Source organism: Spea bombifrons, chromosome 4 (assembly GCF_027358695.1).
Source record: "Spea bombifrons isolate aSpeBom1 chromosome 4, aSpeBom1.2.pri, whole genome shotgun sequence".
In the NCBI taxonomy this organism is placed as follows: Eukaryota; Metazoa; Chordata; class Amphibia; order Anura; family Pelobatidae; genus Spea; species Spea bombifrons.
The window spans coordinates 100,637,682-100,665,103 of NC_071090.1; the positions used below are offsets into that span (position 1 = coordinate 100,637,682).

At 38.4% G+C, this 27,422-nt stretch overlaps 1 protein-coding gene across 4 annotated transcripts; it reads right to left on the bottom strand.

The window, feature by feature from the left end:
* Positions 1-89: 89 nt before the first annotated feature.
* On the bottom strand, positions 90-27,422 carry LOC128490789 (beta-4C adrenergic receptor-like). Of its 4 annotated transcripts, none has more exons than XM_053462853.1 (3): positions 26,048-27,422; positions 8,285-8,352; positions 90-584 (listed from the first exon to the last, which is right to left on the bottom strand). In XM_053462853.1, exons 1-2 carry the CDS (start codon positions 27,271-27,273, stop codon positions 8,307-8,309), a joined length of 1,272 nt encoding a protein of 423 aa, XP_053318828.1. In that variant the 5' UTR covers positions 27,274-27,422; the 3' UTR covers positions 90-584; positions 8,285-8,306. The 4 variants fall into 4 exon arrangements, 3 of the variants coding, with proteins under 3 accessions (XP_053318828.1, XP_053318829.1, XP_053318830.1); XM_053462854.1 differs by having other exon boundaries at positions 8,285-8,349; positions 26,048-27,420; XR_008353975.1 differs by lacking the exons at positions 8,285-8,352; positions 26,048-27,422 and adding an exon at positions 5,216-5,537.

Sequence of the window (27,422 nt, forward strand, 5' to 3'; positions counted from 1 at the left end):
ATATATATATAGTCACTATATTATTCATTAAGTAATTTTCTATATTACAATACAATAGGAAATGCATATCAAAAGTGCAGGCAAGAAAGTATAATAAAATTACCATTTAATATTAACCCAGCCCAACTAAAATCCTAATACAATTATCCAAAAATACAGACCGCAGAGGAAGCTTCGAATAAAATAGAAGAACGCTGCACACCACAATGGAGGACAGATAAATCAGTGGTTTATGTAACAACACAAGTCTTTTAATCCGGCCCTGAGAATATCATTTGCAAATGGCAATCATGGAAATCGCCAACAGTGGCATCTGTTTATGTTAAACACAGGAAGGAAACACAGAGAGTTGGCTAAAACAGATATATTTTGGCATGAAAGGCATCTCAAGACGATTCAGTTTTGTACACGCAGTCCTATGGCTTGGGAAACTTGGAGTGAAGAACACCGGGGAAGGCAGGGGGTTCCATATCTCGGTGCAAGACTGTAATACCTGAGTAGGCTTGTATGTCAGAGTAAATGAATGTAACAGCAACGTGAGTTGGTATTGTTAAGACGTCTAGATTTGTAGATTTCTTTTCCACCTGCAACAGAAAAAATAAATAAAATGATAAACAATAATTTGTACTGATGTTCATGCACTTATTTACTATGCATGTCCCTGGGGATGATGTTGATGTATGATAGCTGTATATATTTGTATTGAATGCTGCTTTATGCCCTGTCATGTACTTCATAACTAATTGCAATGGTAGAACTAAGACATGTGTTGTATAAAAAATATTGAACACCCGCCTGGTATGTGTTTATGTGTCGATATAATTATTGGAAGACATGACTTGATCCCATTGATAACAAGCCCTGGGTTCTGTTTGATCACAACTTGATTAAAAGACAGTGGTTACTGATAAAGAAGTAACATAAGAGAGAGCCCATAAACAAAATACAAAACATATATCTTGGGTAGACAAAGGTCTTAAGGTGAGATACTAGTAGAAAAACGTTGTTGTGCTTTGGGCTGGGCCGCAAATAAATGCCCGCATAGAAACCGGATCTTATTATTTCCATGCTGATAATTACCAATGTTTTGACTCCCAGCATCTTGATAAATATCAGTAATGCTTCCACTTACGAGATGGGCATGGGCCTGTCTCCCTGTCTAGTTTAGCATTATGTATACAATAACAAGCAAGTTGGTCATGGGGGTCACCTAGAAGCTAGATGGGTCTTATTCTATTTCAAGAAATTATATAAGTTTCTGTTTCCCCAGCAGAACCATTGGTGATCTTCTTTAAGGTACTGTTTGCCTATAAATTGCACCGAGGGTGGGTTCAATGGTCCTTGGAAAAACCAATGTATATAAGGACCCACTGGAATACCGTTATATATTGAGGACAAAGGACTTTGTATTTATAAAAGACTCAGTTAAGGGAGTAAACCAGCAGGATGGGCCCAGTTGCACACCACATAGGTCAACCAGGTCATGCCCTAATGGAAATGCCACCAGCGTCTTAGACATTCTAAGTAATGCAGTGAGAGCATTTGACGTATTACATGTAAAAAGATTTTCACCAATCAGCATTTTTCAGCGCTTTCCTCAATTAACCCAAACAAGTCAAATTTTAAGCTCAGTCCTGCTGAAATTCGGTAATGACCCACTCTCCTCAGTATATGACGGACACCAGGCTTGTTGAGAGTATTTGAGGACTGGTTTGAAAAAAAAAATAACTTTGGATGATGTAATTTGCTTGTGCTTTAAGGCATTCTCAGATAATGGGGGAAATCTTTGTTTTCATTAGCTGGTCTCATGATGTCGTCTTGGGCTTTTCACTCAAAGCATGCTGGGAAACTTGCAATACAGGCTGCGTGAAATAGCTGACCTGTGTTCTGGCCATAGTCAAAAAGTGGTTCCTAGGGAATTCTGGGAGTGCTCAGGCAATGCGTAACCAGAATAAGAAATCTCTGGGTAATATGTACGATGGATTAAAAGCAGTCATGCTTAATAGGTTTTGATTTTTTTTTACAGTTTAGCTACATTTAGTTTTATTTTCACCTAAATAATTTTAAAGAAATATGTTGTGAAACCTTCTGGAATTTCCTGCAAAGTGAATTTAGATGTGTCAAGAACGACAGCTCTATCCTGAATCTAAGACAAGACCAAGGGCTGATTAAGCCTTTACATCAGGAAAAATGGGCGGACTAGATGTGCCGAATGGCTCTTATCTGCCGTCAAATTCTATGTTTCTATGACAGTTCTTGATGTAGAGTACATAAGTTCACAAGGTTAAATATGATGTTTCATGTTTTTTTATTTTATTTTTTTATCAGAGATGTGTCATAAACCACAAATCAGCCCCAGTAAAATGACTATTTTAAGGAAGAAAAAAAAACAGTCTTGACCAAGGACTGATTAACATCTAAGTCTTTACATCAGGTAAAATGGACAGAATGGACAGGCCGAATGATTCTTATGTCTTCTCAAATTCCTTTTCTAAGTGAAGTCTACTTTAAAGGTGCTGTTCCACCTCTCTGATGACTATTTCAACATAATTGTAACTAAATGCATGATTATAAACAGCATCCTTATTTCTAAGTGCCCCCAAACCATTCTTTAATTATATAAAATGTTTACCTTTTTTATAATAAACAATTAATTGGCATGTCATGTGACAAAAAAGCAGCGACTGATAGACAGCAGTCACTGAAACGGGAAAAAATGTTTTTCTATAATTAAACCTTTACACGAGTATTAGTAGAATGTTGACTCTTGGAAAAATATTTGGCAGTTTTGTTTATTTCACTTCTCTTTCAATAACATTGCAACTACAGTATATACAATGGTAGCACATTCACATTCTACATGGCAATATGTGACTTGCCAATTAACATTTTAGGATCCTCTGGCTCTTAATTGGTTTTAATACATCCTCTATATAGCACTACATATAAATTCAAAGTTTACACTGATCAGAGGACCCCGAGCTAATTTTACAAACCAATCTGGAATGTTTTCCAGTTATAAATGAATTTTAGGCATCTGTATAGTTGTATAAATGACCTGGCAGTAGGCATTGAAAGTCATGTTTCTGTGTTTGCAGATGACACTAAACTAGGTAATGTTATACAGGGCGAGGAGGATATTACTGTGCTGCAGAGGGATCTAGATAGACTGGGGGACTGGGCACACAAATGGCAGATGAAATTCAATGTAGATAAATGTAAAGTTATGCACTTCGGGGTAGCGAATGCACAAGCAACCTACACCCTAAACGGTAGTGAATTAGGGGTAATGACAAATGAGAAGGATTTGGGAATTGTTATAGACAACAAACTAGGTAACAATGTGCAGTGTCAGTCTGCGGTTGCTAAGGCCAGTAAGGTATTGTCGTGTATAAAAAGGGGCATCAAGTCGCGGAATAAAGATATAATTTTGCCTCTGTATAAATCAATGGTAAGGCCGCACCTTGAGTATGCTGTGCAATTTTGGGCACCTTTTCTAACGAAGGATATCATAGCACTAGAAAGGGTGCAGAGGCGGGCTACAAAATTAATAAAAGAAATGGAGCACTATAGTTATGAAGAAAGGTTAACTAATTTAAATCTGTTTAGTTTAGAAAAACGTCGCCTCAGAGGGGATATGATAGCATTATATAAATATATTCGGGGCCAATACAAACCATTGTGTGGAAATCTGTTCATAAACAGGACTATGCATAGGACACGTGGTCACGCGTTTAGACTGGAAGAAAGGAGATTTAGACTAAAGCAGAGGAAAGGGTTTTTTACAGTAAGGACAATAAGGATGTGGAATTCTCTGCCTGCAGAGGTAGTTTTATCAGAGTCTGTACAGACGTTTAAACAGAAACTGGATGGATACCTGGAAAAACATAATATTCGGGGATATAATCTTTAATTATGGGGAAACAGCTTATTGATCCAAGGAGGAATCTGACTGCCGTTTTGGGGTCAAGAAGGAATTTTTTTCCCTGGTTAGTGCAAAATTGGAAAGCGCGAAGCCGGGGTTTTTTGCCTTCTTTTGGATCAAACAGCAACAAATTAACAGATATAGGAAAGGCTGAACTTGATGGACGCATGTCTTTTTTCAGCCTATGTAACTATGTAACTATGTATTTTATGGACAAACTGTAAAACCCAAATAGTATGCCTAACCCTTTTACACAGGCTTAGTTTCATATATTAGGTGAATGATATATATTATGTTACATATAAGCTTGTTGTTGACCCATATAAGGGTTATGTCTATAAGTGGTGAGTTTATAGGGACAGATACAGGACCAAAGTAATCTCCATGCAATTTATCCTCTTGTCAGCTGTCCCTAACTTCCTCAGCGGTCTCCAGTAAGGTGGTTTCCAGATGTTGTGAAAGTGAAATCAACGTTATCCTCTGATAACCTTTGTCCATCAAAATGCTTTCACATCACTGTTAGTAAAAATCCCATCATGCAACGGTAACCAACATTACTCTGGCCTAATCTATTGGCCTATTTTTTTCTGATACTGTGGAATGTTAAGTGTAGGCAAAACACATAGCAAGATGGGCAGCTGCCCTGTGCCTAGACTTACTTTAGGGGCCCATGACAGCTTTTCTTTGGACCCCTTAACAGCATTCTTGGGAATTTTCAGGCTCACGATGAATGCTGTTAAAGGGTCCAAGGGATAGCTGACATAGCCCCCTAAAGTAAGTCTAGGTGAGCAGGGCCAACATCAGTGGGCTGGGCCAGGCTGGGCTACCCCAACCACTTTGTATCTGTATGGTTTTGGCTATGTGCAGGGAGCGGGGGCATGTTGGAATTTCCAGCTGTGATCCAGAGACCCAGAGAAGCAACGCTGTACCCAGAGTCTCTGGGCAAAACTTGGAGACTATGGACTGGAGGTCTGTGCAACCGCTGGCACAGGCCTCTGCACAAAATCTCCCTCATGGGTATACTAGTATGGCTAGTACTGAGCTAGCCCTGGGATATGACATCATGGTGGATGATGGTAGAACTAAACAATGAAAGGTTCCTGCACCCACTCACACTCAGATATGGGGGGGTTGAACCCAGGGGAAGCTTGCCCCAGGTCTCATTACATATAAAAACAGCTCTGAAGAAATACTTTACAATGCAACACTACTCCAACTTAATGTTTAGAGAATAAAATAATAAAGTGTAAGACCCCATCTGCGTATAGATAAAAACACAACACAATTTACCATGGCTGCAGTGTCGGATAATCCTGTCACGTCTTTGTGTGCATTTTGAAGGTTATGAAAAGAAAGGCTTAATTTTCTGGAATCTGTCCTGTCTTGCTTAACCGAATCTCACTGTGCCTTGTATCTTTTGACTATCATCACATGTATATACATGTAAAACCTATGCATTGAGAAAATATTGATGATTTCCATGTGTTTTTCAAATGTCTGACATGTTTAAAGTATTTCAAAAGTTCAAGGGCAAATATACAGACAATAGCTGTTTTTTATTTGAATCTAGAATGCTTGAAACAGTCAAAGAAGACGGCAGTGAAGGACGCCTTTGCAGTACCAGGACAAACGCACCAGAACGTGACTAGTTAATTTTTTACATAACTCATTAGTGACCCTCTTAGGTCGATGAAGTCTCCCCTTTTGACACAAATCCCTCTTTTCTTCCCTGATGTCCCTATTTTTATGAGCTCAGAATGTAAACTTTTCCTCGTAAGTACCCTTTTCTCGTAGCACAAAAAAGGAGAAGCAGGAGAAATATTCATAGAATGAAGTTTTGTATTTGTATCAAGTGTTAAATTAGAAATAATAACACAATAACGCTCTTATATGTGTACTACTAATACATTAGAAAAACAGATTTTAGGGAAAAAAACACACATTGTGCTTAATACACATTTCAGCACATCTGCTTCCAGCTGGGTTGAGTAACGCACCGCATTTTTTGTGATGTTTCTTATATACAGAGAAAATAGGTGAGGTGTACATTTTATCTGCCATAAAAAAAAATATTGCAAAAGATCGTTGGTTTCCTTACATACAGCAGAAAACATGACAATTTTCCAGCGATGAGATTGAACCTCTACATTGTAAGCTTGCGGGCAGGGCCCTATCCACTTAACCCCTTAAGGACAATGGGCGGTCCCTAAACCCATTTAAAACAATGCATTTTGAGCCCGTACATGTATGGGCTTTGTCATTAAGGGGTTAATGTATCGGTTTGTCTTTGTCTGTTCTAGTTTTGCCATACCCCTTGAACACATGTATTGTAAGAAGAACTGCGGAAATTGCTATATAAATAAGAGATAATTATTTTTCCATCTAGGTGCAGCATTTCTAATTGTTCTCCATCCTTTATTGGGGAATTTGTATGGGAGTTGTCCTCTTTCAGGGTCACAGAAGAGAGCAACCTTTCAACTTCACCCATTCCTTACACATATGTTGGTGTCCTGTTTTCCTGCCCTTCCTGCTCATTAAAAATGATGTCATAAGTTAACAGATGGGGTTTCTGTTTATGTAACAGAACAATATTATTATTATTTGCGTTAATAAAATACTGTATATTATGAAAGTCAATACGGAAAGTATTACTCTTTGAACAAAACACATGGGAACTTTCTGGATCTGCTCTAGAAAATCTGGTTAACAATGTTTTATAACTACAAATGCCCCAGAGGTTGTAGTTTTTTTCCTGGGTCAGTTTAAATCCACTAAGTCACCTGCTCCCCACCCAACAAAAACATATGGGGAGGCAGATTTCCTCACCTGATTTTCCTGTTTATGGCTTTTTTATTTCGTAATTTAGCATAATAATAAGGGCTTTTATGAAGCTAAACTAAAAGGCTTCTTTACAATTTTTAATAAGGGAATTGGAAGATGTTAGTTATGAAGAGAGACATCTGGCTTTTTAGATGGGGTATTATAACATTGTATAAATATGTCCGGGGCCGATATAAAGAGCTCGCCAGTGACCTGTTTCTTGTCAGAAATGTACAAAGAACAAGAGGTCATCCTCTGAGACTGGAAGAGCGAAGATTTCATAGACGACAAAGTCTATAATAAGGACAATAACCCATTGTACAGCGCTATGGAATTTCATGGCGCTTTAGAAAACAATAAATAATAATGATAATAATAATAATAAAAAAGGTATGGCATTTACTGCCAAGAGTGGTAGTTCTATCAAATTCACCGGATGCCTTCAAAAAGGGTCTGGATATATATATATATATTAAAAATGATGTAATAAACATTAATATTTTAGAGCATCTCGGTCCAAGGAGAAATTCAATGGCCTTTTGTATTTCCCCTAAGTGGCAAAATCTGAAAAATAGATTGTTTGTTTGTTTTTTCCCTCTGTCGCAGAAAGCATAGGTAGAAGGAACTGGCTGAACTTAGGTCTTTTTTCAATCTAAATTACTACGTTGTCATGTTACTATGTTTCAACATTGTGGATTTCTGTGGGTGAGGCAGAGCCCTTGCCTTGCCCTCTGCAGTCATGCGCTACAGCCATACTGGGCTGATAACACTACAATCGCCTTGCAGAACTTTACTCCTTGAATAAACCAAAGGTTTACAGCCTTTTTACTCGATGGGCCATATAATCCTATGTAATCGTTTGGCACACAGATCGATAACTGTATGCAATCATCAACATATTTACTTTATCCATTAAATCATTAGGGGCCAATTTAGGTCCTGCTCTATCACCCTGACAACTTCATTAAGTTCCATTGTTAGGTAATCTACAGGATATTTAACATTTCAGCTCTTTGACTTCGATATACATTATAAAGGCCGACTTCAAGAAGGGTTGAGATGGCCCCGTCTAATGTATAGTTGATATCTCAAATGTCATCTCAGTTATAAAACTATACATTATATAGGATTATATAGGGTTAAGTCATGGTTTCTTAAATCTTGCTGAGTGTGGCCCTTCTCGTTGCATACTGAAGTTGTTATGTTAACATTTTATTCTCTCTAGAGACCTGGTTGAGTTTTTCACTCTCTTTCTTTTCACCTCTCTTTCAAACTCAAATATTTAGGCAATAAAATACATCACTGATGTTAAGAGTAAAGCTAAATGTGCTGCGCGACATCTATGTTCCATTATTACGATTACTATAAAACTATTTGTTCCTAGGTTATATTCCATTTTAACAGCGGCGGGATCTTTGCTTTTTAACAAAAATGTGTGAAGGCAAACTGGTGCCCCGCGTAGAAACAATCCTACATTCCTGTATAAATAACTCTGCTTCCGTCTGACGTTACTGGCATGTTATGAAAGGGGATACTCACTCATTTTCCTGAGCTTTGCATGTTAGCATGCAATAGGATCGTCTTTATAATCCCTGGTGTAACATCTTCTTGAGGGCCCCAAAATATTCCAGATCGAAGGCGAACAAGGAAGAGAAAAAAATAGAAATAAGTAGTTAGCACACACTGTGACAGTATTATTAGAATGACCTAATCGTAAACAAAAAACCCCCCAGCTAATTAAAATGGGATTTTTATCACTTTCAACCACATTGCCTTGGGATTTCCTCATTCCAAATGTATTTGTGGTTGCTGTTGATGGTTCTGCGGCCGTGAAACAGGTGCACAGCTTGAAAGAATGGGTGAGATGGTGGGGGCTTGACAAGACCTGGCTTGGAAATAGTGAGAAGAACATGCTCAGGAACCACTCTGACCAATGAAAATATATATATAGGAACGGACTTGATGAGCACTGCCAGAAAGAACCAGGAAAATGCAGCCAAAATAGTAGTAAACATGCGCACTTAACCTCCAGCCCTCCCTGTCTCTGAAATCAATTACAACTCATTGGACGAAAACTCAGTAATAACCCTAGTGAATAGCAGTCCAACTGAAAATGCCTTCTGATCTTCCCCTATGGCACTATTATTATTATTTTATTATTTGTCATCTTGGATATCTGTAATATTATATCACGCACGACACAGATGGTTGGCCTATACATAAAGAATTCTAAATAATACATTTATTATTATTTTTCTACCTAGTGTATGAATCCGAGGCCTTGAACTATACACACATTGTTCTGTGGCCAAGCTGCGTAACATTTAGAATGTTTGACATAGTGGGAAGTAAAAATATTTAATATTTTGCTCTACCATTAAACAAAAGATATACATAATTCATATTCACAAGGGACCACAATGAATTATTGTATGTCCTGCGGACAGGGCTTTGCCATTAAACTGCCATACAGTTTGCTACAATGTTTATGGTCTCTACTTCAAAGAAAGTTTTTCAAACCCCCCCCCATGTACTTAAGTCCCAGCAAATGTTATCTGCCGTGACAAGTTTCTTAATATAGTACACATGCTGACACAGGAGAGAGACGTGAGCCTGAATATTGCTTCACGAGTGTTTAGTTACCAAAATAAAACTATGTTCAGAGGCGTAAATTGTGCTACTATTCTTTCAAGACCACAGAGAATATATTCTGCTTGTGATGATTTCTCAACACGTCCTGTGCCATGCATACCCTCTGGTGAACTTTCACCTCTTCTGTTCAGTACATAAAGATCCTAACCATGCCTGCCAAGCATAACATCAGTAGGCAATAGAAAGCTACAGCTTATCCAAGGTGCGATATATCAAATAAACATATATAAAGCTGTAACATATGCAACAGAGGCCACATGCAGTAAATATACTGTATATATTTACTGTTTATATGTATATCAATTGCACAGCAACATACAGGCCCAGGCTGGCCATCTGGCACACCAGCCAGGAAAATGCTCCAGCCACAGATCGAGTGGTGGAGCATGTGGCCAGTGGCTGGATATGCAGGGCCGCACGCTACGTTGTTATGCTCATTTAGTATGTGGCTGTGCATATCCAGCCAAGGGCCACACTTACATCAGCTGCTGGCCCTAAAGTGCCAGGGCCACCTCATCATCAACAGTCTAGCCCGGGCAATACATTATAGACTTCCACATTCTTTTTCAGACGAACGCGTCTTTGTGCCGAATGTCAGGGGAGGACTGGCAGCCTATAGCCTGGGGGCAAGTCTAGTCAAGTAGCCCATTGCGCCACCGAATCGGCCCAACATCCATGCTCATCTTTTCCTGACTTTCTAACTCATGTTGATGTGATGGGATTGGGAGTACATCAGTCCAAAAAAAGTCATCATACACGGGATGCCTGAAGCCACAATTTAGTGCCACTAATCCTTTATAATAATATATGCAGATTGAAACAGAGTAAAAAACACAAAACCTTTACTTTTCCTCTCATTGATTTCTGGGCTTAGAAAATTTTGTCCTCTGAAGTGACTACAAATTCAGGAGGGTGTTTTATCTCTGGATAAGTAAAAATTTAATAGCTCAATTTATTCCTACAGTAAGTGCCAGAAAAGATGACCAAATACACAACAGGACAGGCTCTGCCACACGGACACCCAAACACACACACACACCAGGACAGGCTCTACCACACCGACACCCAGACACACACACCAGGACAGGCTCTGCCACATCGACATTCAAACCTACCAGGACAGGTTCTGGCACAGCGAGACCCAAACACACCAGGACAGGCTCTGCCACACCGACAGCCAAATATACACACCAGGACAGGCTCTGGCACAGCGAGACCCAAACACACCAGGACAGGCTCTGCCACGCCGACAGCCAAACACACACACCAGGACAGGATCTGCCACACTGACAGCCAAATATACACACCAGGACAGGCTCTGCAACACCGACACACAGACCAGGACAGGCTCTGCCACACCGACACCCAAACACACACACACCAGGACAGGCTCTGTCACACTGACACACCAAACACACACACACCAGGACAGACTCTGCCACACCAAACACACATCGGCTGCAATGGCATTTAATTTAGATTCAGGGCGGCCTGGGGTCAATTGCCCCCCTGCCCCCAAGGAATCTAAAATGACAGACCGGCTGTAGATTACTAAAGCAGGGCTTAGATTTCCTGCACACACAAGAGCCACATACAAAATGCATGAGCCACGAGCTGCCACGCTACTATGGTGGGATTGCATGACCCTACTAAGCTTCCACACTGAGATTTGTGTGATCAGCAGGTAAAACTCTAGGCACCAAGATGTAATACCTGGTCATAATCGTGACAGAAAGACTGAGTTTGTCAAGTACTGCTTTAAATATACCCTATGTTGCATTTCAATAACTGGAGACATCCCAGTGAGTTCCAAGGTCAGTTGATTTGGCAAAAGTATAGCAAATTAGTATCAATTCTTAAAATATGTCCCCACGGTTCATCTACATCCTACTATTTAGCAATCTCCGCTGCAGACATTTTGCATGAGTTCAACAGATGTCCTCCTCTTATTATTATTTATTCATATAATGTTGTGGGGTATGACAAACTTGGGCAAAGACAAAACAACACACAATGCAGAAAGGGCCCTGCCAGGACATAGATGTAGTGGGGTACAAAGGAACCACAAGATAAGAGGAGGTGGTAGGGATTGTGAGTGCGGTTGCTCACAATGGGAGAAGACAGGTTGTATCAAGATAGGTTGCTACAGTCCATGTGGCAGAATATTTTGTGTTGAGGACAGACTATGGGGGGGGGGAATTATGTCCGAATTTCTTTTGTTCTTAAAGCAGTGGGAAACCAATGGTCGGCTTTGCAGCAGGGATGACCAGATGAGGAATGACCTGAAAAAAGATAGACCCAGCAGCGGTATTCAGCTAACACAAGTGGATCCAATCAATGACCCGTCAAACATAGATTTGTCTGTAAAAATGCATGGTTTACTATTTACCCCCAAACACCTTAACTCCAAATTGCAATTATGGATTGACTGCGACCACAGATAAAGCTACATTGATAGCAATACTAATTGCTACTAAGCAATTCAATGAAGTGAGCAGAGTATTAGCATGACTTAATGGATTAATATTTACAAGTACATTCCAGACCATGAACAACTTGGTCAAGAATCCACAAGACATCTAAAGTAAAGCAATGCACATAACAAAGCTAAAATAAACACCCTGCCAAAAATGTCTGGATCCTTGACATCTCCTTAGTGCGTTTTTTTATTGGCAGGAAAACAATGCTTGAATTTACTGAACCCAATAATACTTAATAAGAAAACAGTGTCTATAAAGATATATGTCTTTAGGCATAACTCACCTACATTTTAAGAATACACCATTCTTTTGAAACGGTAAGAAAGTCTTTTTATGGCTTGTCTCAAAGTCTGTCAACTATTAAGACATTTGAGATTTATTTTTTAGTTCACAAGTAACTGTGTAATGAGAAAGGACATAGCCCTGTGTTCCCAAATTCAAGTGGACAATTACAATTAGGAATTTACAATCCGGCTCCTATATTATGAGATAGCTTTTAAATAGCTCAGGTATCTAAAATGCTCGGCGGTCTGTTGTGTATGAGGGGTTCCAACCAGTCCATTCTTGATGCATACAATAGTTTGGAGGTGAAGCTTGGATCCACTGATATAAAACATTGCAGCTGACAGCAATATTCTTAGCTGTGATATGTTGCCAGTTTAGGTCTCATCAATGATGGCCCATTTTTTTTTTTTATAAAAAAAAAAGACGTGGAATTCCAAAAAAGTGTCAGAAGACATTGTCAAAAACAGTCATAGAGGTCCACGCTGAGGGACCACAGGTTATTTCATTTAGAATATCCTGTTTCCATAACTACCATTATGGTTGTAATGTGGTATTAAAGGGTTAATATTTGAAGATTAGCTCAATTCCAAGAGTATCTAACCAGGTTCCTTGGATGTGTATAAGTGTTTTTTGCCTCTGGCTCACCCCTCTCTACTAATGAAATAAAGTTTTCCCCTCAAGGGGGTCAAACAATTCTTTCACAGCAAAGATTTCGCATACCCAGCAATTTGCGATCCACATGCTTTTCCTCAAGAAACAAAAAGAGGTAATAGAATTGTTAACAAGTTTACCCTCCTACTTCAATAGCTACTTATGAGTTTCCCTTTCTGATAAGAAGAACAGAGGATTAAAGGGCCATTTCCCCAGTATGTTTACTTTTGTTTTCCTAATTGTTGATTCTATTCATTCTTTTTTTAAGGATATTGTAAATTATACATTTCAAGTATCCTAAGAATGAAGAGAATGACAAGTTGTGTGTTTTTTTTTTTTTTTGCCCGATAACCTGCTTTTATCTGCAGACCTGCAGTACCTCATTTAAGGTACTAATGTGAGGCCCGGACTGGCCATCTGGCAAATGTATGGCACTGCTAGTGAAGTCCTGGATATGTCCCGACAGTGAGAGGGTCCCTCCGGGTGGATAAGACTGAGATATTCTATTATTTACTGCAATGCAATATGATAAGAAATCTGTGAAGTAGAATGGGCTAATATTAAAAAGACAACAATTCAAGTATTTCTAAGCAGTAGTCATTTTATTATAGTTACTTTTAAAACACAAAAACTACTCAATATTTTTAAAAACTGTTTCAAATGACATTAGTTATATAAAAAGCTATAGATTGTAAGCTACCCTTGTAAATGTATACTCTAATATGTCAGAATTTAATATAATGCCATATATGCAAAGTATAGACGTTCCTAAACACTTAAAAAGTGCAGGGCTCAGCACGTTAGTCTATAAAATATTAAGCATATATATTTACATATATGGTCACATCGTAACTTTGTTCTGCACGCTAATTATTATTTTATACCTGTATGTATACCTTTGGGAAACAAAAGATCGAAATTAAAACCACTGTGGTTAACGTAAGACAGGAAATTATAAACCAGACAACGGCATTCAAGCAAGGGATCAACATAATTTATAGTACAAAGATGGCAACAAAGCCTGCAAAAAAGGCTAAATTGGAAAATGAGACACCCATTGCCAAGGAGAGTTGAAACTAATCCCACAAAATCTTGTATGGGGAAAAGCTACCCCCCCCCCACGAATGGTAAGTTACTGTCTGAAATCGGAAATGTGTTAGCGAAATAGAGAAAACTGAACCGTTACAACAAACATGGGATTGGCTGACGCAAGAAAAAGTGCTTAAGCAATCTAACACTGTTAAGGTAGACAAAGCCCCTGGGCCGGATGGTATACACCCAAGGGGACTTAAGGAGCTAAGCCTAATTCTGGCCAGACTTTCTTTAGGGATTCTTTTAGTTCGGTGTAAGGCGGATGTGATGCCCATATTTAAAAAGGCATCAAAATTTCAGCCGGGCAACTACAGGCTAGTAAGATTAACATCCACAGTGGGGGAATTATTTGATGGGTTGCTAAAGGCATACATTCAAGAATATATCTTGGATCAGAATATAATAAGTAGAAGAAAACAACTTGTCAAACCAACCTAATATTTTATGAATTCAGTAAAAATATAGACCTAGGAGTGGCAGAATGCGAAGACGTTTCATAAGGCTTCACACAAAAGGGGCAAATGTATGTACTTTGGAAATTGGCTAAAAATTAGAATGTAAAGAGTGTTTATAAATGGAACTGAGATATTAAGTGAATACTAAAACCTCAGGGGTCTGTCCTGGGTCGTCTTCTTTTTTTAATTTGTTTATTAATGATCTCCCGTGTTCCATTGAGGGCCAGGTCTCAGTGTTTGCTGATGACACAGAATTAGGTGGGATAATTTATTCTAACCTTGAGGTAGCGTCTCTGCAGGATGATTTAGAACGAGAGGGGGAGTGGGCAGGCAAGTGGCAAATGAAGTTCAATACAGATAAATGTAAAGTTATGCATTGTGGGAAAAATAATAACAATGCAACAAAAACAGACAATGCCAGTCAGGAGCTGCAAAGGCCAAAGGACATTATGGAACTAGAAAAGATGTCACCCTCCGAGACTGGAAGTCCAAACATTTCTTACACAACAAAGGAAGGGATTCTTTTCAGTAAGGGCTATAAATGTATGGCGTTCACTGCCAAGAGAGAAGGATTCTATCCAATACAATGGATGCCTTCAAAAAATGACTGTATATATAAGTTTTTTATATCAGGAAAAGAAAAAGATATAAGGATATTTATAACAAAATAAGCATTAACATTTTAGAGCTTCTTGATCCGAGGAGAAATCTGATTGCTTTTGGAGTGAAGAAGGATTTTCTTTCCCTCTAAATGCAAAAATCCGAAAAAAAATACCGTATTGGCTCGGATATAGGCCGCCCCCGTATATAGGCCGCACCCTAAAAGTTTGGTGCTTTTTTAAAGAAAAAGTTTTTTTTCTTTAAAAAAGCACCAAAAAAAACATGCTGCCACTGTCCTCCCCCCCGAGATATGCTACCACTGTCCTCCCCCCCGAGATATGCTGCCACTGTCCTCCCTCCCCGAGATATGCTGCCACTGTCCTCCCTCCCCGCGATACGCTGCCACTGTCCTCCCTCCCCGCGATACGCTGCCGCTGTCCTCCCTCCCCGCGATCCGCTGCCCTCCCTCCCCGAGATCCGCTGCCCTCCCTCCCCGAGATCCGCTGCCCTCCCTCCCCGAGATCCGCTGCCCTCCCTCCCCGAGATCCGCTGCCCTCCCTCCCCGCGATACGCTGCCGCTGTCCTTCCTCCCCGCGATACGCTGCCGCTGTCCTCCCTCCCCGCGATACGCTGCCGCTGTCCTCCCTCCCCGCGATACGCTGCCGCTGTCCTCCTCTGCCCCCCCTCCTCGACTTACCGGAGCAGACTCCCGGGTGTCTTCAGGGCCGGCGAGGGACATCTACGCAATACGCGTATGCAACTTCCGGTACCGTTACCGGAAGTTGCATTTGCGTATTGCGTAAATGTCTCCCGCCGGCCCCGCAAGACACCCGGGAGTCTGCTCCGGTAAGTCGGGGGTGGGCAGAGGTAAAACGCTTAGATAACCTCCCGTGCCGGCACCCCCCCCCCGTGGGAAGTGCTGGCAGGGGAGGCTGTCTGAGCGTATCGGGGAGTAGGATGCAGGTCCCCTGCACCGCTGCGGGGGATCTGTATCTTAACCCCGCTGCCTGCCCGGCGCCCGGGACTGCATGTCCCGGGCGTCGGGCGCTAGACCCCGAATATAGGCCGCACCCCCACTTTAAAAACTTAAAGTGGGGGAAAAAAGTGCGGCCTATATTCGAGCCAATACGGTAATTTGGTAATTGGAGGGTTTTTAAGCATTCTTTTAGATCAAAAGCTGGAAGGATAGGTAGAAGTCCATCATCCTGTCATGTACACTAAAATTAGATTTTAAGCACAAAAAGCATTATGTATACATAATATCCAGCAGAGGATGTATTTTACTGCCAGGTGACTTGAAGGAAATGGGAACAAGCAGCAGGACTCAAGATGTGGAAACTTTCTGGACAGGGGTTATCAGTTTCAAAGCACTTCATATTGCAGGAGACAGATGGCTTTTTTGTGAAAGTGAATTTATGAGGCCATAAAAGGGACATTGTGTACAATAACAGCAATGGCTTAGACAAAGCTTATAGGAATCACTTCCAATAAAAAAAGAGCATTCCTTATCCAAGAAAACAAACAGCTGATTTGCACACTAAATGCTTACGTTTATAGATCAGCAAAGGCAGAAAACCAACACACCTGGATTTAAACGCAGATATCCATAAGGTCCGTATAGAGGAACACAAACAAAAATAAAGCCAATACTGCAACAGAAAAAAATAAAGAAACAAGGATCCAAGATGCAGACCCTTTTTTCAATTGTACTTCTGGAGTAAAAACATACAGAATACAAAACACGCATATTTCAAGAATTTCAACGGTTTTCACCAGAGAGCAAGATTGTACCTTGGGGTCAAAAACCGTACACTGAAGCCTTAATGTGTTTTCAATTAGCCAAATGCGATCTCTGCAAACAAACATAGACCCTTGACGGTTGTTCCAGTAACCAAGAATTCAAATAATGTCAAGGATATCACAGACTTTATACCATGAGGCTGCAGATCACTTTCTGAAGTATTACCCCATACGGTTCATGTCTAAATCACAAAAAAAGTAATATATTAACATAAACATGACAAGCTCATACTCATACTAGTAATGATTTATAATAGAATCACATGCCCACGCTTCTTATATTATAATCAATAGATTTTATAGGCTACTGATCTATATTTCTATATTTTTCTAAGGATTGCTAAGAGCATGCAATAACCAGTATATTATGAAATAAGCATCTATATCTGGAACAAAGTGAGCATTCATATATGAGATTTTATCCTCCGAAGGGCGCCTCTCTGCATAAAAACATTTCTTCTTGCATAAAGAAGAATTTGTTTTATTTTAGAACGTTAAAGATGAGTCTGAACTTAATTTAATACAACTACAAATTTAGTCTTACTGCATGCAACGCGTTCCAATAAAGTCTTGGTATAAATGTACTGTATACTATGTAAAGCTTTAAAGAATTGGCACTAACCAAGAGATTGCCTTAGGACAAAGGAGAGAATCATCTTGGTAGTAATGGGCTTTTGACATAACTAAATTCATAAACTGAAACTACCCAGAGCTTGTGTTTTTGTTACTTGCCTTCGAGATCCCCAGAATAAAAGTTCAAAGCATAGCAGCTAATGTGACATTTCCAGCATTATCTCACCAATTTCCTCTCCCGATGTTATCTGACGCCTTATTCCGTCCTTACAAAGGCTGCCTGAACCAATCCGCAACAATCAACAACTTAATGCAAGGTGAAGGTTAACGTAATCGGGAGGAATAAGCATCCTAAGAGAAAGCGTGTGTGATTCCTTTCCCCTTGGTATACGTATTTGGTTCATTCTGAATAAATACATATTGCATATTTTAGTCTGTGAACCAATGGGACGGGGTTCCCATCAGAGCGCATGATGTGAACCCCGGTGAACACAGGTCTCTTTGACGTTGCTGGCCATTTAAAATAAATAAATAAAAATAAATAAAAAAACACCTAACCATTATAAAAATGCAACACAATATTAAAATGAATTATGCTATGTCACTTCATATATATATATATATATATATATATATTTTTTTTTTTTTTTTTTTTTTATTATTATTATTTATTTATTTTTTTTTTAATGAGAGAACTCCCATTTTAATGTGCAAGGCTTCCAAGAAAGGCATTCTTTCCCGGATAGTTAGTATTCAGGTGCTTAATGTGCTCTTTTGTCTGTGATGGGTTTACATCGTACTTGACATGACTACAAAGTTCTCTCAACAGATCAAGCTGGGCTTTTGGTCATTCTTTATTTTTTTCCCCCCCCCGACAGCAAATTAAAAAAAAAAACAGAGGCCGTACAATATTTTGGTTAGTTGGAAACATTTCTTAATGAAAGGTCTTCCTTGCGGAATTATTACGTTTCAGGAAAGAAAAGGAGATGCAAGATACTGAGGGCAAAAATCAAAAAAATTTAATGTGATTATGTAAAAAAAACAAGATTCCCGGACTACAATGTAACAGAGCCGGGTACATCGTGACTGCTTCAAATAGTCAGAATACTAAACTACTAATGTATTGCAAATATGTGCTGCACATACTTTTCATCCACTCAAAAGGTTAATAACGGGCTTTGGAAAATGGGAACTGTCAACAGGTCGCACGGTGCATAAGTCAGCTCAGTGACAATAGAGGTAGCCCTGTAACCTGATACACGTGTTTCCTCTCCATAGGAAACAGAAAAAGTGGATTTCTTACTGTTATCGGCTATCTTCAGTCACGCAACCCTCGTTGTCTGTCTGCTGTCACATTGCCCAAAGCCTACAAGTCAACAGCTTAGTTGTTAGCAGGAGATAATTACAGACCGGCACGGCTCCTACCCATCAGATTAGACCATGTTCATAACATCTCCTCCAGAAGCTCAAACAATATCAAAACGTGCCCTGTCGCTGGCCGTATTACATAGAAACAGAGTCTGATGGTAGTTAAGAACCAACGGAGTTCAACAATGGAGTTCAGAATTTAAGTGGCCATTGTCTAAAGTTGAAGGACTACCAATTTGTTGGCTCTTCTAAACAAAGAACGCAAAGAAGCGCTTATAACCAACACACGTCTAAAGAATCAAAACGTGAGGATATCAAAATATTCTATGCCGCTATAGTATATGGCCTGTTGGTGGCGCTAGAGGACGGGGACTGCTCATTTCCATTGTTTTCTCAAATACGTAAAGTTAATAAGCGATAATTTGCAGAAAACTCTGCCAAGAAATTAACAATAAAGCTTAAAGCCTTTATATGAGTGTTTCCTTCTTTAAAACATGTAAAGACTTCAACATAAAATATAACCTCTCTGTTTAGGACAATATAATGTTTTATTACCTTGTTGAAACATTGGGATTTGTTTGCAAATCAGATCAGATCTTTTCTTTAGCTGTTTTAGGTGCAAAGAGTTTGGTCACGCGTGGTGGGTTTTGCTGGCTACTCTTGAATGAGATGCTGTGTGTGAGCACATAAAGAGCAGACGGGATACACGGTGACAATTTAAATGGTTGACATCAGAGGCAATCCCATTTATTACGAGTGGGGGATGTTACTTGGTTACATAGAATGTGAAATCTACTTTTGAGGGCAGAAGAGACTCTAACCCAAACAATGTTACTCTGTGCCCACAAGACAAACTGTAAAGTCCTTATTTCCTAATCTCTCGTCTTCTATATGAGCGCTGGTTCTTGGCTTCATTCTGCTTTTTCCCTGTATCCTAGTTCATGATCTAACTTGGCCAACCCGAGAGACCCTTTTAAATTTTGTTAAGCTCCTTTTTAACCCCCTAAATCCATATTGTTTTAGCCCCTTATCAAAATATTAGCACTCTCTGCTATCTGACCAGATTTAATGTCTAACATCAAAACAGACCATCACATCTATTAAAGTTAACATCATCTCTAAAAATACACAAATGTAACACAAACAGCTTGTGCAACTCCGACACTGTACTTAATGTTCACACTTTGGGACGGAGAATTTTTTTTGCCAGCAAGGCATGCCACACACGTTTACTATTCAACAACATGACCCAACATGCCTAAAGATGGCTCACACATTGAACAATAGGGTCCAGAATACTTGTTGTGTTGGGTACACACACTGTGAATGTGGGAATGCGCAAACTTTTTTGAAGGTTTAGAAAGAAAGAATTCCAAGAAAGTAGATGAATATTGCTCTAATTCTTTCGCTTCTCTGGCAATGCAATATTTCACAATGAAATAAAACATTACATTTAAAAATGATTTTAATATAATAAAAATGATGCAATCATTTTTAAACAAAATTATCTCTCTCATATATATATATTATTTACATTTTTGTACTAATTTTATAAAAAAAAAAAAAAAACAACAAGTTACATTGGTTTAAACGCCAAAAACATTGTACTAATACAAAGAATTTGAGCAAGATATGACCCATCTAATCCACCAATTTTCTTTGTACTTACAATACTTGACTATGTTTTTATATATATAGTATTTTTGGATGTCTATACAAATCCATATTCAAAGCAATTATAGTGAAATAATGCTTTTATCAGATTTTGCTCCCAAAAAATCAAGTGGTATCTTCCTATTGGTTGGACCTAAAGAGACAGCCAATTAAAAGCCAGTAACCAAGGGAGACATCAACAAATAGAGCAATTTAACGTAAACGATAATATACTTATAAGGCGGCATTTTGTGGCGATTGAAACAATCTTGTTTCTAAAACACACCAGGGGGCAGGACATTCTTTTTCGTTAAATATTTAAACTTTAAATATCCTGGGCTTTTGGCTAGCGTCTATCTATCATTTTCTTTGGCACAAATGCCATGAAATTTGGCCATATCCTGCTCCTTCCATAAATAAGCAATGTAATTATCAACAGAACTAATCTGAGGTAATAGGTAATAGAATATGCTTAAAAGGTAATGGTACAGGTGCGGGTCCAGTGAATTCTGTATTTTAATAGATATCTGGGGTGACATGTAAAAAATATTATTGTAGGTAGTTAAATAGCGCTTAAAACAAATGACAAGGCCATGATTTTTATGTGAGTGGAAACAAGCGTTGTAACAAACATCAAATATAAAAATGATTAAGGTCAAACATGGTACAATAGGTGGTTACTGGGCAATGAAGTGTCAGAATAAGAATACTTTGGTATCAACCTGTACTCCTGTATAAAATATTATTAAAAAGGCATGCTTCAAAGACCAAGACGACTTAATTCAATCACGGACGTGTGACAAGCAGTTTCTCAAACTACAAGAACACGTGCAGGTGGACAAACCGCATGAAGAAAGTGGTTCCGGCCTGTAGAAAATAAGTGCTGGAGCCGATATATTTAGATTACGGATTTCTATCTTAAACCCATATCTGTCTCATAAATTGTTATTAACCTACACACCACAATTTCAAACAGGCACACTGGGGAGCCATAGGATGGATAGAACTCAACCAAGTCTGCCACACCTTGCTTCCCAGCATCTCTAACGGCCAAAGACAGGCGCTTGTTTGAGAGGGAGTCATAGGAGTCACTAGGGGGCATTTTTAGTGATTTATGAAACTGAGCTTGAAATTTAGGAGAAGAATAATAATGTACATTATTTAAACAATTTATCACATTTCAATGTAACGTTTTCTGTAGTTTCCATATTGCAGGGCTCAACACATTCTCTCCGAAAACAGCAGGAGCTGCAGAGTCACGAGAAGCTGTATCACTGCAAATTTTAAGACTTGAGTTGCTAAGCGGGACTGTTCCTCCTGAAGAATGGCACATGTCATGGATGCATATCTGCTCTGATAGGAGACACTGCAGCTGTTGTATTCTAATATATCATCTATCTATCTATCCATATCTATCTATCTATTATCTATCTATCCATCTATCTACTTATCTATCTACTTATCTATCTATCTATCTATCTATCTACTTATCTATCTATCTATCTATCTATCTATCTATCCATATCTATCTATCTATTATCTATCTATCCATCTATCTACTTATCTATCTATCTACTTATCTATCTATCTATCTATCTATCTATCTATCTATCTATCTATCTATCTATCTATCTCTATCTATCTACCATCTATCTATCTATCTATCTATCTATCTATCTATCTATCTATCTATCTATCTATCTATCTATCTATCTATCTATCTATCTCTATCTATCTACCATCTATCTATCTATCTATCTATCTATCTATCTATCTATCTATCTATCTATCTATCTATCTATCTATCTATCTCTATCTATCTATCTATCTATCTATCTATCTATCTATCTATCTATCTATCTATCTATCTATCTATCTATCTATCTATCCATATCTATCTGTCTGTCTATCTATCTATCTATCTATCTATCTATCTATCTATCTATCTATCTATCTATCTATCTATCTATCTATCTATCTATCATCTATCTATCTAATACTACACAGTGTATATGACATACGATTTAAGGTCAACCAGCCATCCATCTCTTACCTGTCGATGAATCATTATTTCCAAGTACTGACATGGCATGAAATATACGTTAAGACATATTAGAGCATATGTAAAAAATATTTTGTGTCTCAATCATCCTCATGCAGGCACGTCATATCTCACAGACCACGTAAATAAAATACTAACCTATGTCGCTATTGTTGCCGCTTTTTCATTACCTTTCCCTGAATGTTTTTCTTTTGCAGTAAAGGCTTTAAAGGATCAGGAAATAATCCCACATTGATATGGAAAACTATTTTTGTTCTAAATTAGCTGTCTTCTCCGAGCAGCTGGAGTGCATTGAAAATCTGCACACCTGCTCAGTGTCATTTCAGAACTTTTTCTTAACTCTTAACACTTTACCAAAGAATTATTGTATGTATACATATATATATATATTTAAAAAAAAATTCTTTGGAATTCTTAAAATTTCCAAAATACTTTAAAATACTGACAGCGGAAGAAGTGTTAGGGGAGGTTTATCTAAAATATACCATTCCACAGATGTTTTTTATTACTTCAGATATATATTTAACCCCTGAGAGATTTAAATTTATGAAGAGTTAAGTATATATATATATATATATATATATATATATACATATATATATATATATATATATATATATATATATATATATATATACTAGCGTTCAAAAGTTTGAAGCCATTCAGAAATATTTTTTGAAAGATCTTGTCCGTTAAAATAACATGAAATGCAGAACAGAAACCCAGCGCAGACGGTGTTAATGTTGTAAACAACTATTTTCAATGGAATATCTTCATAGGCGTACAAAAGGGCTTTTATCACTCCCATCACTCCTTTATCACTCCCATCACTCTTGTGTTCCAATGGCACGTTGTGTTCGCTGATCCAAGTTTACGTTTAAAAGGCTAAATGATCGTTAGAAAACACTTTTGCAAAAAAATATTACAGCTAGAAATGTCCTTGTTTTCCATCAAAACAGCTGAGTGACCCCAAACTTTTAAACGGCAGTGTATTACTTACAAGTTCCCAGGCTAGGACTGAAATGTCGCGTCTGTGTATGTAACCCTGTACACAATCTAACTAATTCTTCATATATCTTAGACAAATATTTTTAATGTATCTACTTTAACCCCTTAAGGACAATGGGTGGTCCCTAAACCCATTGAAAACAATGCATTTTGAGCCTGTACATGTACGGGCTCTGTCATTAAGGGGTTAATTACCATATTGGAGTTGGTCGCTGATAAAGACATGCACAACCCATACTGCACTGTATACTTTTCTAAAAATATAAAATAAAAACAATAAAGAATCTTAAATAAAGGAAGCTATATGTTAACTTTATGAATGTTTTCTGATCTGGAGGCTCTAAAGAATAACTATGAATAATTACCCGATGCCCTCGATGCCCGGGCATAATGCTGTCCATGATGATATAATAAGAAAAATGGATACAGTCCATATTTTAAGTTTTATTAGGCTACCATGGGAAGAGATGTATGAAGAAATGCCACCTGAAGATGAGACCTCTGAGGTCATGAAAACATCCTCAACTTTTACATTTTTGTTTACATTGGCCAATTAAAAGCGGTACTTTTGACAAAAGTGATATAAGAAACAGGTTTAACCCTGTATGGGGAACCGGCAGCTTATTGAAGTTCACCCTCCAGCTACCACAGTAAAGTGAGAGGTTTATAACGTTTATTATTATTATTACTAATTAATGCTTCAGGGACACAACATTTTCATATATTTTTTTATAAGAAAATAATAAATAGTAATATTAACACAAATAAAGAATGGTTTGTAAATAGGAGCACATATTAAAATAAAAAATATATAGATAATAATAATAATAACAATAATGTATAAAAAAAATTGTGCCCAAAATAATCCTACTTGTTAAAGCACTCAAAAATGTGGTGTATAAATGATTTTCTATAGCCTATTGAAATAACTGGAGTTTAATTTAAATACTATTACTTTGACTTTGAGTGATTTTATTTTTACCTTTTTTCTGTTTACCCAATAAAAGGTATAAACTACAACTAAAGTCTATATCTTTAGATGTAACATAAGGACGTTTTACTTAATTGAGAGGGTGTTAGATAAGTGGAACAGCTTCCCAGCAGAAGTGGCGGAGGTTAATACAAAACGTATTGTAGCATAAAATGATTTTATGAGATTGTTTATTATTACTATTTACCATTACTATTACTATTATTATTTATTGTTTTATATAGCGCCATCAAATTCCATAGCGCTGTAATATGTAATATATTATAGTCTAAAACATCTTTGTTTTGTTTTATATTAAATATTATGTAAGGTTTATCCTTGCAAAAACTGTAAATATCTGCCACTCTGTCGCTTTAAATGGACAATTTCTTGTTAGAACCAAAATCCTCTCTTTCTCCGGTGTCTACACTTTGTATGCACTAATTCATGTGTGATGTGTATGTTGGTTTTCATATATAATAGCAATAAAAATGACTAAGATGCAGCTGAAACCATAACTGTCTGCGTAAGTTGTGATAATTGATATGCTTTAACTCCGCGACTTCATTATGTCTTAATTATGTGTCAACCTCCAAGAAGCAGCTGGCAGAGGTGGCCCTGCATACGCAGGCTTAATTAACTCCGTAATATAACGTTCAGAAATATACACTGCTGGAAATGTCTTGGAACGTGTATATAAATTGGTATGTTTAATTAAACATGTTTGACTCTGTTCCAAAATACTTTATATCACGAACAGTAAGCAATAGTCACAATATCACCCCGAAATTCTCATAATGACCCGCCACCAGCCGCTCACTTTGAAACTTTGGATTTAAGCATTAGTTAAGTGTATATTGTATGCTTAATATCAGTTTAGAAACTAATATTGACACCCTCTGACAAATAGGGTCAGCCCTACTCAACTACAACAATACCAACTTCCCACAGGTTCCCACTATGTAAAACTACGCCTGTTGCTATATAGTGCCCATCCCTAATGTTGAAGGGGTTAACTCTGCTGTTTACCGATTTCTGATTTCCAATGAGGTAAGTTAAAAAATAGTACACCCAATTTAAAGAGTCAAACTATCCAGGTGGTTTTTCTATAGGGACTTTTCTATAGGTAAAAAAGTAATCTTCTGCTCCAATATATTCAGTAATTATTTTACATTATTTTAGTAATATGAGTTATTAAAGCACAATTATTGAAATATACAATAATATTTACATATGTCCATAGCAAGGCTGCAAAATGCTAACTAAAATCCAGGAGAACGCATTCAGGGGTCTTGTAGACTGTTATTTTGCTAGTAAATACATTTTCATTTTTATTTTATGTGAGATTTCAGCTTCTATTATGTGTTTGTATGGACATTTAACAATCAACGTGTAAACATATAGAATGCTACTATGGCTTGTTTTCTTCTACATGATAAGTCATATATAAAAATATATATATGTTTTTAAAGACAAGGTGCTTCTTGATTTATAGAAGAAGCACCTGGTCCCTTTCTTAGATCATGTGCTGAATCTCACACTACATCACTCAATGAAACTCATGTCATCACATTATGAACACTATTTGCCTAGGTTGCTATTCAACACCAGGAGCTCTACTGGAAATTAGGACTTCATCAGGATGCAGCTTACATGTCAGATCGATCATGGTGGTGGTGGTTCCCATTGCTGGTCTTCAGACCCGTTTCCTCAGTCCTGCTACTACACCGACTGCTGCTACTGAGGCTTCCATTACCCTCTTGTCCATCTGTCACATGTCTCATACCCTCATAGTCCAGCTGGTTGCTGGAGGGATACTGACACCTCTTTGGGTCCTTCGTTATGGTGTGTAGCCTGCTGTGGTCTGCAGTCCTAGGACAGCACAGAAGCTTTTTGAAGGCCTTCCTAAAATCTGGGCTCCTGCAATATATGATTGGGTTAAGTCCAGAGTTGATATAACCCAACCAGTTCAAAAACAGGAACACACTGTCATTGATCAGCGCCCTACAAAACACTTTGATGATATTGGCCACAAAGAATGGTAACCAGCAAAGAGTGAAGATGCCCATGATGATGCCCAGAGTCTTGAGTGCTTTATGTTCCTTGATGGCTAGTAGCCCTGATGGCCTTCTTTTGGAAGTCCTCCCGTTCTTAGATGAGGGCACTGGCGTTCCATTAAACCTCACTTTGTCCTTTTCTATCAAGTTGACCTGTCTGGTGGCCACTATAAATACTTTAGCGTAAACAAAGATCATGATGACCAGAGGAACATAGAAGGACATAGTTGAAGAAATGATGGCATATGACATGTTAGTGACAAAATCACAGCACTGGGGGTTGTCATAGCATCTCCTGGCTTCTTCATTCTGTGTGTCTCTCCACCAGTGGTTCATAATTGGTAGGAAAGAGATCAAAGCTGATATAGCCCATACAAAACAGACCACCAACCTTGCTCTTACCTTAGTGACCAGCATCTCATACTTCAAAGGTGAGGTGATAGCAATGTATCTGTCTACTGCTATCACACACAAGGTCTCTATGCTGGCTGTCACACAAAGGACATCCACAGAGGTCCAAAGTTCACATACTGTAGTCTCAAACATCCAGACCCCACTCACCAGAATGGTAGCACCAGGTGGCACCACCAGAAGTCCCATTATCAAGTCCGCACAAGCCAAGGAGGTAATAAAGACATTGGTCATGGTTTGTAATCTTGGGGTCCTGGCTATGGCAATGATGACCAGCATGTTCCCAAATACAATAACCAGGATGATGAAGGTCAAGCCTGCTCCCATCATCCATTTTTGGGACAGGCTGAGTCCAGTGTCGCTGCTGTTACTGTCCGTCAAACTTGAGTTAATAAACTGGCAAGAAGCCATAGTGAAGGAGATCGCTTCCAGCTCAGTCCTGGGTTGTGGACTTCGGGGTGAGTGGAAGCCTCAGCCCCATTGATAGGGAAGGAGCGTGTGCCATGTCCCGCAGAGCGGAGAGCACTGAAGAAGCCGGAGCCCCGGACTGCTGCTCACTT

Coding starts and splice junctions, on each gene's coding strand:
- LOC128490789 (XM_053462853.1), bottom strand. CDS start 27,273: ATGGCTTCTTGCCAGTTTATTAACTCAAGTTTGACGGACAGTAACAGC. Junction 8,353..26,047: donor CACCATGATCGATCTGACAT/GTAAGCTGCATC, acceptor GGGGCCCTCAAG/AAGATGTTACACCAGGGATT.